The sequence below is a fragment of the Pongo pygmaeus genome, chromosome 18, assembly GCF_028885625.2.
Source record: "Pongo pygmaeus isolate AG05252 chromosome 18, NHGRI_mPonPyg2-v2.0_pri, whole genome shotgun sequence".
Taxonomy (NCBI): Eukaryota; Metazoa; Chordata; class Mammalia; order Primates; family Hominidae; genus Pongo; species Pongo pygmaeus.
In genome coordinates, this window is record NC_072391.2 from 65,125,857 (window position 1) to 65,139,509 (window position 13,653).

General features: G+C 46.7%; 1 protein-coding gene across 2 annotated transcripts in view; it reads right to left on the minus strand.

Annotated features, from left to right (window-relative positions):
• The window catches only part of RANBP10 (RAN binding protein 10), an 85,579-nt gene that overhangs the window by 41,882 nt on the left and 30,044 nt on the right, over positions 1–13,653 (minus strand). The window contains exon 3 of one of the 2 annotated variants that reach the window (XM_054453988.2): positions 6,933–6,985. The exons of the other annotated variant lie outside the window; for it this stretch is intronic. Coding sequence (XP_054309963.1) covers positions 6,933–6,985 — 53 coding nt within the window. The remainder of the gene's footprint in view (positions 1–6,932; positions 6,986–13,653) is intronic. 2 annotated transcript variants of the gene reach the window in all.

Below are 13,653 nucleotides of genomic sequence, written 5' to 3' on the forward strand. Positions count from 1 at the left end.
GCATAGTGGCTCATGCCTGTAAACCCAGCACTTTGGGAGGCTGAGGCAGGACAATCACTTGCCCAGGAGGCGGAGGTTGCACTGAGCCAAGATTGCACCACTGCACTCCAACCTGGGTGACAGACCAAGACTCCATCACAAAAAAAAAAAAAAAAAAAACCTTAAAAAATAAATTAGTCGGCCAGGCGCGGTGGCACACACCTGTAATCCCAGCACTGTGGGAGGCCGAGGCGGGTGAATCACCTGAGGTTGGGAGTTCGAGACCAGCTGACAAACATGGAGAAACCCTGTCTTTACTAAAAATACAAAATTAGCTGGGTGTGGTGGTGCGTGCCTGTAATCCCGGCCACTCGAGAGGCTGAGGTAGGAGAATCGCTTGAACCCGGGAGGCGGAGGTTGCGGTGAGCCGAGATTGTGCCATTGCACTCCAGCTTGGGCAACAAGAGCAAAACTCCGTCTCAAAAAAATAAATAAACAAATTAGTCGGGGCTGGGCGCGGTGGCTCACGCCTCTAGTCCCAGCACTTTGGGAAGCCGAGGTGGGCGGATCACGAGGTCAGGAGATCGAGCCTATCCTGGCTAACACGGTGAAACCTCATTTCTACTAAAAATACAAAAAAGTAGCCGGGTGTGGTGGCGGGTGCCTGTAGTCTCAACTACTTGAGAGGCTGAGGCAGGAGAATGGCCTGAACCCAGGAGGCGGAGCTTGCAGTGAGCCGAGATCATGCCACTGCATTCCAGCCTGGGGAACAGAGCGAGACTCCGTCTAAGTAAATAAATAAATAAACAAATAAATAAATAAATTAGTCAGGCATGGTGGCACATGCCTGTAGTACCAGCTACCTGGGAGGCTGAGGTGGAAGGAGCACTTGGCCCAGGAGGTTGAGGCTGCAGTGAGCTGTGACTGTGCAACTACACTAGCCTGGGAGACAGAGTAAGACCCTGTCTCAGATAAATAAATAAATAAACAAACACCAAAGTCTCAAAATCTGGACCCAGCCTAGGCCACCACCACTACTGCCTCCTACCAACCACACATCTGAACCATCCAATTGACCTGCATCTCAACCAAGAGCCTCTTGGAAATCAGCAGTGGCGGGCAGAAAGGCTTTAGCTGCTGTCGTCTTCCATCCCACCTCCCCACCAAAAAACCAGGACCTTCATCTCTGTTTATGAATGATGATGCTTTCAGTTTTGCAAAATGTATGCTCATCACTAGAAATAAAAAAGTGATCCCAGAAACTGGAAAGCACCAAAAGGGATTCTGATCTTCAAAACCCAGTACTGCAATGAATAATGGCAAGCTGATAGTTTGGATGTTTGTCCCCTCCAAATCTGTTGAAATGTGATTCTCAATGATAGAATGGAGCCTGGTGGGTGGGAGGTGTTTGGGTTACACTAGCATTCCTCATGAATGGCTTGGTGCCCTCCCAGCAGTAATGAGTTCACATGAGATCTGGTTGTTTGAAAAGGAGTCTGGTACCCCCCGCCCCAACACTGCTCCCTCTCGCCATGTGATAATACTGGCTCCCCTTCCATTCCACCATGATTTTAAGCTTCCATAGGCCCTCACCAGAAGCAGATGCTGGAGCTAGGTATGTACAGCCCTGAATCATGAGCCAAATAAAACTCTTTTCTCTATAAATGATCCAGCCTCAGGTATTCCTTGACAGCAACACAAACTAACAAAAAGGCCCACTATCACCCCTGAGAGGGGTGCCCTTTACTCCATCCTCCCACCTGCCCTGTGCTGGATCTGTCCAGACATTCGGCTAGCCCTGTATTCTGGAAAAGCCAGGGGCATCCATCCTTCCCAGGGAGAAGTGCTATCTAGATGCAATCTGATTCCTCCTTTCCACCTTAAAGACAATCAGGGAGATGATCAGATATGGCAGGAAGGAAAACCCTGAGGAGTTCGCAGGCAGAGTGAAACAAAGACAAGTGCAATATCCACTGAACACTTAGGTCCCTTTCTCTTGCCAAACAGAGGTGTACCCATGAGGAAAATAGATTTTCCTACAGCTTTATATTAGTAATGTCAAAGGACATGACCAGTAGCTGGCCTCAGACCAGCCCAAAGAGGTTAAAAGTCTCATATTGTGAAAAAGAGAAACAGACTAGGCTGGCTCCATATGGTCCCATCTCAAAGAGACTCAGATCAGCCCAGCAGACTCTGAACACCTCTCACCTCGTCTACTCCACTCCGTAGATCTCAAACTCAATGGGTGACACAAAAACAGTTTTTACTAGGCAGGCATGGTGGTATACACCTGTAGTCCCAGCTACTTGGGAGGCTGAGGCAGGAAGATCATTTGAGCCTATGAATTCAGGGCTGCAGTGAGCCGTGACCACTCCACTATACTCCAAGCTGGGCGACAGTGAGACTCTGTTTCAAAAAAAAAAAAAAAAAAAGCCAGGCATGGTAACTCACGCCTGTAATCCCAGTACTTTGGGAGGCCTAGATGAGAGGATTGCTTGAGCCCAGGAGTTAGAGACCTGCCTGGGCAACACAGGGAGACCTTGTCCCTACAATTTTTTTTTCTTTTTTTTTTTTGAGATGGAGTCTCGCTCTTTCGCCCAGGCTGGAGTGCACCGGCGCTACCTCAGCTCACTGCAAGCTCCGCCTCCAGGGTTCACGCCATTCTCCTTCCTCAGCCTCTCGAGTAGCTGGGAGTACAGGCGCCCGCCACCGCGCCCAGCTAATTTTTTGTATTTTTAGTAGAGATGGGGTTTCACCGTGTTAGCCAGGGTGGTCTCGATCTCCTGACCTTGTGATCCACCCTCCCCGGCCTCCCAAAGTGCTGGGATTACAGGCGTGAGCCACCACGCCCTGCCTCTACAAGAAAATTTTAAAAATTAACCAGGCATGGTGGTGTGCACCTGTAGTCCCAGCTACTCGGGAGACTAAGGTGAGAGGATCACTTAAGCCTGGGAGGTCAAAGTTGCAGTGAACCATATCATGTCATTGAACCCCAGCCTGGGCAACAGGGCAAGACCTTGTCTCAAAAAAAAAAAAAAAAAGGTTTTTATTAAAGAAAAAAGAACATACGGCTAGGCATAGATGACTCACACTTGTAATCCCAGCACTTTGGGAGGCCGAGATGAGTGGATTGCTTGAGCTCAGTTCAAGACTAGCCTGGGCAACATGGCAAAACCCTGTCTCTACAAAAAATACAAAAACGGCCAGGCACGGTGGCTCACGTTGTAATCTTACCACTTTGGGAGGCTGAGGCAGGCAGATTGACTGAGCTCAGGAGTTCAAGACCAGCCTGGGCAACATAGCGAAACCCCGTCTCCACTAAAAATACAAAAAATTAGCCGGGCATGGTGGTGTGCGCCTGTAATCCCAACTACTGGGGAGGATGAGGCACGAGAATCGCTTGAACCTGGGAGGTGGAGGTTGTGGTAAGCTGAGATTGTGCCACTTCACTAAAGCCTGGGTGACAGAGTGAGACTGTCTCAAAAAAAAAATACAAAAACTAGCTGAGCATGGTGGCATGTGCCGGTAGTCCCAGCTACTTGGGGGGCTGAGGCGGGAGAATCGCTTGAGCCTGCAAGGTTGAGGCTGCAGTGAGCCATGTTTGCACCACTGCACTCCAGCCTGGGCAATAAAGTGAGACCCTGTCTTTAAATAAAAAAAGAACATATGAAGCAAAGAATACTAAGTCCAACACATGGCGTAACAGGCCACATCCTAAGACTACCTGAAAGACAAACATGAGGGTTTCCTGATACAGGGCCATTTGCTTTGGTTTATTTTGTTTTAATTTCATTTATATTTTTAAAACAGATAACATATTCACAAGAAAGAAAATTCCAAAAGCTCGTAAGTCAAAATTTTTCTTTCTCAGTCCTGGCTCCCACCACCCATCCCTTCCCAAGGAACAGCCAATATTACAAGTTTTTCTGTAGCTTTCCAAAGATGATCTATACATGTACAGGTAAATACAGATATGTTTGTTTTCTCTTTTTTTTTGCACATTTGGTAGCACATCATATATTTCCATGCTTTATATTTTTAACTTCCCAATATATCCTATATATGATTCCAAATTGGTACCTAAAGAGTCCCCGGCCAGGACCAGTGGCTCATGCCTGTAATCTCAGCACTTTGGGAGGCCGAGATGGGTGGACTGCTTGAGCTCAGGAGTTCTAGACGAGCCTGGGCAACCTGGCGAAACCCTGTCTTTATTAAAAATTCAAAAAAACTAGCTGGGCGTGGTGGCCTGTACCTATAGTCCCAGCTACTTAGGAGGCTGAGGTGGGAGGATCGCTTGAGCCCAGCAGGTGAAGACTGCAGTGAGCAGTGTTTGTGCCACTGCACTCCAACCTGGGAAACGAAGCAAGACCCTGTCTCAAAAAAAAAAAAAAAAGCTGGGCGCAGTGGCTCACGCCTGTAATCCCAGCACTTTGGGATGCCGAGGCAGGCGGATCAAGAGGTTAAGAGATCGAGACCATCCTGGCTAACATGGTGAAACCCCGTCTCTACTAAAAATACAAAAAAAAATGAACTGGGCGTGGTGGCAGGCACCTGTAATCCCAGCTACTCAGGAGGCTGAGGCAGGAGAATGGCATCAACCCAGGAGGCAGAGATTGCAGTGAGCCGAGATCTCGCCACTGCACTCCAGCCTGGGCGACAGGGCAAGATTCTGTCTCAAAAAAAAAAAAAAAAAAAAAAAGAGTCCCTACCAGGCAGGCTGGCTCATGCCTGTAATCCTAATACTTTGGGAGACTAAGACAGAAGGACTGCTTGAACGCAGCAGTTTGAGACCAGCTGGGGCAACACAGTGAGACCCCACCTCTACAAAAAATGAAAAATTAGCTGGGTATGGTAGCTTGTACCTGTAGTACCAGCTAAAGGGGAGAATGAGGTGGGAGAATCACTTGAGCATGGAAGGTCAAGACTGCAGTGAGCCATGATCATGCCACTGCACTCCAGCCTGGGCAGCAGAATGAGACCTTGTCTCCAAAAACAAAACAAAAAAAAAGCTCATAAAAGAAAAGCTTATAAAAGTCTCTTTTCTCCACTACCAACTCAGTGCAAAAGTTGAAAGAGCACACCTAGAGCAAACAAACAAAATTAAGAATCAGTTTGCACTTGACAGGAAATTATTTTTCCTGTACATTAAGAGATAGAGCTACAAATACTACAGCTACATCTACTTACCCAAGGCCAGACGCTCATATAACAAAGAACACAGCCACACAGTATGCAAAGAAAACTGCCACACACATTCTGATTAACAATGAAAAACCAGTTTTCACTCAGATCAATCAAAGGGGGAAAAAAGTAAGATTCCTGACAATTAGTTGACTCCTAAGCATCCTAGATTGAAAGTATTTGAAATCAGTCTACTAGAAAAAAAATCAGTGATTCACATTAAACATTGATTAGAAAAGACGTAAGGTCTGAGTGTTACTCCCTGTTTGGGGAAAGCCAGCTGCCTTCTCTGTCACAGGCACAAAGAGTAGGAGGCCAAGAAAGAAACACAAGGACTTTTCCTGACCCCATGACGGTGTCAGGGAAGCCTGGATCATGTCACTTCTGCCAACTCAAGGGACCAAAGGACTTAAGACCATTTCCTGGAACCCATCAGTTCACGGCAGAAGCTCTTGTCTCCCCAGTTGCAGCCAGTCCAGGTCTAGGTATGAGCTGCTAGGCAGAAAATAGCTGAAATTAGCCAGGTGTGGTAGCACATGCCTATAAATTAGCCAGGTGTGGTAGCACATGCCTATAATCCCAGCCACTTGAGGGGCTGAGGTGGGAGGAGCACTTGAGCCCAGAAGGTTGAGTCAACCAGAAGGTTGAGAAGGTGATGCCAAGATTGCACCACTACACTCCAGCCTGGGTGAAAAGTGAGACCCTGTCTCAAAAGAAAAATAATAGATGATAAAAATAAGGCTGGGTGCAGTGGTTCACGCCTGTTACCCCAGCACTTAGGGAGGCTGAGGCGGGCTGATGGCTTGAGCCCAGGAGTTCAATACCAGCCTGGGCAATGGCAGAACTCTGTCTCTACAAAAATTACAAAAAATTAGCTGGACATGGTAATGAGCTCCTGTGGTCCCAGCTACTAGGAAGGCTGAGGATCACCTGAGTCTGGGAGGTCGAGGCTGCAGTAAACTGTGACTAAGCCACTGCACTCCAGCCTAGGTTACAGAGTGAGACCCTGTCTCAAATATATATATATATAAAATAAAGATAAGAAATTGCTTCAATCACATTCCACGTGGGAGGTCACTTAAAAACTTTGATCTTTTTTTTTTTTGAGATGGAATCTCATCCTGTTGCTCAGGCTGGAGTGCAGTGGCGCAACCTCAGCTCACTGCAACCTCCACCTCCCGGGTTCAAGCGATTCTGCCTCCGCCTCCCAAGTAGCTGAGACTACAGGTGTGTGCTATCACACCCGACTAATTTTTTATTTTTAGTAGAGACAGGGTTTCACCATGTTGGCCAGGCTGGTCTCGAACTCCTGACCTCAGGTGATCCGCCCACCTCGGCCTCCCAAAGTGGGATTACAGGCGTGAGCCGCTGAGCCTGGCCAAAAACTTTGATCTTTAACACGATGAAGTAACAAAGGAGCCAAGGTTGGCAGCAGTCTTCCTCCCAGTACATGCCTGAGTCTGCTCAGCAAGGCCAATGGGAGCAAGGGCTACTGAGGCGTATCCCTACCTGGAGCAAACTCAGGTCAGTTGACTTTGATGGCAAACAGTTCAAATTCCATTAATGACAATCACTTGTCAATTAATTTTTGGAATGGAAATGCACACCATCCTGGCCCAAGGGCTACCTTTCAGGATCCTCCAACCAGTGGCATGGCTTGAGGTAGGCAGCTAGTAAACAAAGTCCTCCCCAGCCTCTCTGTTACCACCATGACTCTCAACACCAACTGGATCAGGAAAGCAGAACAAACGTTCTCTTAAACAATGACTCACCAGGAAGTCTGTTCATGTTGACGCCTTGAGCCGAGAGTCCTATTCCCATGTAACTTCAAAAAAAAAAAAAAAAAAAAACACACAAAATTTTTAGTTAGCAAATGCTCATGCATCTCCCTTCTCAAACATTTCTTAGTAAAAGAAAAAAGAGAAAAGCAATGAATGTAGAGGCTCTTATAACATACTAATGGTTCTTGGAGAAACCTGACATTTTGATTTGCTAATGGAAAGCATTCTGATTAACAATGAAAAACCAGTTTTCACTCAGATCAATCAAAGGGGGAAAAAAGTAGCCTCACCCAACTAGAGAAACAGAAAGTTGTGTGTATGTGTGTGTCACTACGAACCACTGGCTTCAATTTCAGAGGAAAGCGTCATGAATTCATGGCTTCCAGTCCTTTGGCATTCTGGCTGTAGCTAAGGCACAGAATCTACTCCTAAGATTGTGCCTAAAGTATCTCAATCCTAGGTAGTGCTTTATAGAGCAATGCACGGTTATTCCACAGGGACAACCCAGTCTGCACCAAAGACCAGGACATGGTAAAGTCATGTTGGATCTATATAGGATCATCGATCAAGACTGCTCAAACAGAGCTTGCTCTCTGGGTCTCAAAATTCATTACCTTCCCCACATACATTCACGTTGGCCTCCCAAACCACACAAAGCTGGGAGTAGTGATGTGTGAGGCCCCCAGATACCCCCTCACTCCTCCCACTGTTTGAAGAGTGGGGCTTATTCTCCTTGAACCCTGACTCAGCCATGACCTCATTGGAGTATGCATGGGCTCCTGTGGGGCTGCTCCCTGTGTCATTGACACCTGGAGGTAGAATGGCACCCAAATGTGGGTGTCAGCTTCCTCTGGCTGCTCTCCCCTTAGACAATCCACTCAGATTCTCAAGTTGAGGCAGAGGCTCCCAGGCCATCTACTAATAAATACCATCTTACCTTTGCACTTGGGACTTTTTAAGTTAATGCTGGAATGAGTTAAGACTCTGGGGGACTACTGGGAAGAAATGATTGTATTTTGCAATGTAAAAAAGACATGAAATTTGGGGGCCCAGGGTAGAATTATATGGTTTCGATGTTTGTCCTCTCCAAATCTCATGTAGACATGTAATACCCAATGCTGGAGGTGGAGCCTGGTGGCAGGTGTTAAGATCATGGGGATAGATCCCTCATGAATGTCTTGGGGCAGCCCTCACAGTAATGAACGACTTCTTGCTCTATGTTCCTGCGAGATCTGGTTGTTTAAAAGAGTATGGCATCTCCCCCCAACTTGTTCCCGTTGTTGCCATGTGAGATGCTGGCTCCTAGTCACCATCCACTATGACTGCAGGCTTCTCGAGGCCTTTGCCAGCACCATGCTTCCTGTACAGCCTGTAGAATTGTGAGCCAATCAAAACTCTTTTCTTTATAAATTACCCTGTCTCAAGTATTTCTTTATAGTAATGTAAAAAAGGCTAATACACTGACCCTGCCAGTCCTTTATTGGCAGTAAATGCCCTTTTGCCTTTCTCTGTGTTGCTGCACCACTATATTTGGGGGAGCAGCCTCTACTACCAAAATAAAGGATCAGGCAGGGAGGGAAGGCTCTGACCTACTCACCTGCCTCTGAAATGAGCTATCCCAATCATGCTGGGCAGGAACCAGGAAAGGATACAACCCAACATATGGCCCTGATAACTTGGCCCACATGGCTTAGGGAAAAAGGTAGAGAAGGAAAAGGAGCAAAGCAAAAGGAACAGCACTTCAAAGACAGAGTTTCATGGTTTGAAGGGAACTTGTCTTCTGCTTTGTTTTAAGCAGCATTTGAGACAGAGTTGGATCCCTAAAGGTCAAAGACATGAACCAATATAGCCTGTAGCTGGACAGGACTGCTCAGTCATTCCCAAAAACACACAAACTGCCTGCCACCTCCTGACAGAGGGGCTAGCTTCAAGGACCATCAGGAGCAGAAGCTGTCTTAGCCTGCTGGCAGAATTCCCATTAGACTAAAACTTGCACATTTTTCCAGAAAAACTGCAGCCCAAATAATCAGCTTCCTGACTTTAGATGGCAGAGGCTGCCAAAAGTCAGTCTCCATTCCTTCAGTACCTCAGCTGACCAAGCAGCAAACGATCCCAGCTGCCCTGCAGTCAGCAGTCCAACAGGCACAAGTGCAACACAGTCCGGGCTTTCCCTGATTTAGACAATAGCCACTCACCATGCCCTGTTCAGAGGGGCCCGGGGCTATGCCCAACACCACATGTCATCCCATCCCCGGCACATAGGCTTCCTGACACTAGGTAAGGATTTATGTTTGGAGCACATGTGCAAAGGGGGAGGTCAAAGGTCACTCAAGAAGAGTTATGCTTGCAACAGGCTCTGGTTCCACAACATTCTATGGGAATGGGGAATCACTAAAGCACCTGTGCTCAAAACACAACCTGCTTAGGCCTCCCCATAGGAGAAGCCTCTCCCTTCTCCAGCAGCTAGCCCTAAACACCTTCCTACAGACTCTGCTCCACAGGTAAGATGGTGTTTATTAGTGGATGGCTCGGGAGCCTCTGTACAAACCCCTGCCTCAACTTGAGAATTTGAGTGGACTGTCTAAGGGGAGAGCAGCCAGAGGAAGCTGACACCCACATTTGGGCGCCATTCCACCTCCAGGTGTCAATGACACAGGGAGCAGTCCCACAGGAGCCCAGGTTGCATATTCCAATGAGGTCACAGCTGAGTCAGGGTTCAAGGAGAATAAGCCCCCACTCTTCAAATACTGGGTGACATTAAGTCTTTTCCAAAAGCATGGTGTTTTAAAGCTACCAAAAGATGCACTCTTCTATCTTCCAGAAACTCTTCATAAACTTGAAGACTATCATCCAACCAATCTGAGAGAAACAAAGCAGACCCTGTGAATATACTAAAAAACACTGAATTGTACACTTTAAATGGTGACTTGTATAGCATGTTAAATTACATGTCAATAACACTCAAGAAAGTAGGAATAAAAGGAAACTACCTTAACACAACAAAGGTTATATATGAAAAACCTGGTTGGGCGCAGTGGCTCACACCTATAATCCCAGCATTTTGGGAGGCCGAGGCAGGTGGATCACTTGAGGTCAGGAGTTCGAGACCAGCCTGGCCAACATGGTGAAACACCGTCTCTACTAAAAATACAAAAATTAGCAGGGTGTGGTGGCGCACACCTGTAATCCCAGCTACCAGGGAGCTGAGGCAGGAGAATCGCTTGAACCCTGGAGGCCGAGGTTGCAGTGAACCAAGATCAGGCCACTGCACTCCAGCCTGGGTGACAAAGAGAGACTCCACCTCAAAAAATAAATTTAAAAAAACCCCACAGCTAACAATCATACTCAACGGTGGAAGACTGAAAGCCTTTCATCTAAGATGCCTGCTTTCACCACTTCTATTCAAGACAGTATTGGGAGTTCTAGATGATGCAATTAGAGAAAAAAAAGGAATGAAAGGCATCCAAATTGGAAAGGAAAACTATCTCTGTTCACAGATGACACGTTCCCATACATAGAAAACCTTGCCAGGTGTGGTGGCTCATGCCTGTAATCCCAGAACTTTGGGAGGCTGAAGCAGGAGGATCGCTTGAGCCCAGGAGTTCGAGACCAGCCTGGGCAACATGGCGATATCCTGTCTCTACAAAAAATTAGGTGGGCATGGTGAAGTGCACCTGTAATTCCAGCTGCTTAGAAGACTGAGGTGGGAAGATCACCTGAGCCCAGGAGATCAAGACTGCAGTAAGCAAGATTGTGCCACTGGGTGACAGAGTGAGACCCCGTCTAAAAAAAAAAAAAAAAAAAAAAAAAAAAAACTGGAAAGAAAAGAAAGGGAAACCCTAAAGATTGCACAAAACAAAAACTTGCCGGGCGCGGTGGCTCACGCCTGTAATCCCAGCTCTTTGGGAGGCCCAGGCAAGTGGATCACAAGGTCAGGAGATCAAGACCATCCTGGCTAACATGGTGAAACCCCGTCTCTACTAAAAATACAAAAAATTAGCTGGGCATGGTGGTGGGCGCCTGTGGTCCCAGCTACTCAGGAGGCTGAGGCAGGAGAATGGCATGAACCCAGGAGGCACAGCTTGCAGTGAGCCAAGATCACGCCACTGCACTCCCGCCTGAGCGACAGAGCAAGACTCCATCTCAAAAAAAAAAAAAAAAATTAGAATTGGCCAGGTGCAGGGCTGGGTGCGGTAGCTCACGCCTGTAATCCCAGCACTTTGGGAGGCCGAGGTCGGCAGATCACCTGAGGTCAGGAGGTTCAAGACCAGCCTGACTAACATGGTAAAAACCAATCTCTAATAAAATACAAAAAAATTAGCCGGGTGTGGTGGAACATGGCTGTAAACCCAGCTACTTGGGAGGGTGAGGCAGGAGAATCGCTTAAACCTGGGAGACAGAGGTTGCTTTGAGCTGAGATCAGGCCACTGCACTCCAGCCTAGGCAACAGACATGGACTCCATCTCAAAAAAAAAAAAAAAAGAATTGGCCAGGTGTGGTGGCTTATGCCTGTAATCCCAGCACTTTGGGAGCTAAGACAGGCAGATCACCTGAGGTCAGGAGTTCAAGATCAGCCTGGCCAACATGGTGAAACCCCGTCTCTGTTAAAAATACAAAAATTAGCCATGCGTGGTGGTGGGCGCCTGTAATCCCAGCTACTTGGGAGGCCAAAGCAGGAGAATCACGTGAACCTGGGGGCAGAAGTGGCAATGAGCCGAGATCGAGCCACTGCACTCCAGCCTGGGTGACAGAGCAAGACCTTGTCTCAAAAAAAAAGAAAAACAAAAAGAAAAAAAAAAAAGAACTAATAAGTTACCCTATTTCTCATTTTTCAGTTGTGTTGCTACACACTAACAATGAACAATAAAAAAAATTGAGAAAACAATTCCATTTCCAATAGCATCAAAAGAATAAAATACTTAAGCTGGGCATGGTGGCTCACGCCTATAATCCTAGCACTTTGGGAGGCTGAGGCAGGTGGATCATGAAGTCAGGAGTTCAAGACCAGCCTGACCAATATGGTGAAAACCCATCTCTACTAAAAATACAAAAATTAGCTGGGTGTGGTGGCGCATGCCTGTAATCCCAGCTATTTGGGAGGCTGAGGCAGGAGAATTGCTGGAACCCGGGAGGTGGAAGTTGCAGTGAGCCAAGATCGCAGCATTGCACTCTAGCCTGGGGTACAAGAGCGAAACTCCGTCCCCCACCTCAAAAAAAGAAAAAAATACTTAAAAGTAAATAAAGTTGGCTGGGCACGGTGGCTCACGCCTATAATCCCAGCACTTTGGGAGGCTGAGGCGGGCGGATCACGAGATCAGGAGATTGAGACCATCCTGGCTAACATGGTAAAACCCCGTCTCTACTAAAAATACAAAAAGTTAGCCGGGCGTGGTGGCGGGGGCCTGTAGTCCCAGCTACCGGGGAGGCTGAGGCAGGAGAATGGTGTGAACCCAGGAGGCTGAGCTTGCAGTGAGCCGAGATCGCGCCACTGTACTCCAGCCTGGGCGACAAAGCGAGACTCCGTCTCAAAAAAAAAAAAACTTAAGGAGGCTAAAGACACTAAAAACTATAAAATGTTGATGAAGGAAATTACAGACACAAATAAATGGAAAGACATCCTCTGTTCACTGATTAGAAGACTCACTATTGTTAAGATGTCAATACTACCCAAAGTGATATACAGATTCAAGGCCATCCCTATCAAAATCCCAATGATGTTTTTCACAGAAATAGAAAAATCCATACGGAATCTCAAGGGACAGAAACAGTCAAAACAATCTTCAAAAAGAACAAAGTTGGAGGGCTTACACTTTCTGATTTCAAAACTTACTACAAAGCTACAATAATCAAATCAGTTTAAGACTCGCATAAAGATAGACATACAGTCCAAGGAATAGAATAGAGATCCCAGAAATAAACCCTCACATGTATAGTCAACTGATTTCAACAAGGATGCCAAGACCATTAGATGGGGAAATGACAGTTTTTTCAACAAATAATGCTGGGACATCTGGATAATCACAAACAAAAGAATGAAGTTTGGCCAGGTGCGGTGGCTCACGCCTGTAATCCCAGCACTTTGGGAGGCCAAGGTGGGTGGATCACCTGAGGTCAGGAGTTCAAGACCAGTCTGACCTATGTGGAGAAACCCCGTCTCTACTAAAAATACAAAATTAGCTGGGCATAGTGGTGCATGCCTGTAATCACAGCTACTTAAGAGGCTGAAGCAGGAGAATCGCTTGAACCCAGGAGGCGGAGGTTGCAGTAAGCCAAGATTGCGCCACTGCACTCCAGCCCAGGCACCAAGAGTGAAACTCTGTCTAAAATAAAAAAAGAAGAAGAAAGTTTTTCGCTTACATTACACCATATACAAAAATCAACTCAAAATGGATCAAAGACCTAATCATAAGAGCTAAAACTTCAACTCTCAGGAAAAGACATAGAAAGCAAGCTTCATGACATTGGATATGGCAATAATTTCTTGGACAAAAGCACAGGCAACAAGAGAAAACATAGATAAAGTAAACTTCATCAAACTTTAAAACTTTTAGCTAGGAATGGTGGTGTGCACCTGTAGTTCCAGCAATGTGGGAGGCTGAAGCAGGAGGATCGCTTGAGCCCAGGAGTTTGGGACTAGCCTGGGCAACACAGCAAAATCCCATCTCTAAAAAATGAGAGGGGCAAAGGCCTTGAGTAGATGTTTCCCTAAAGA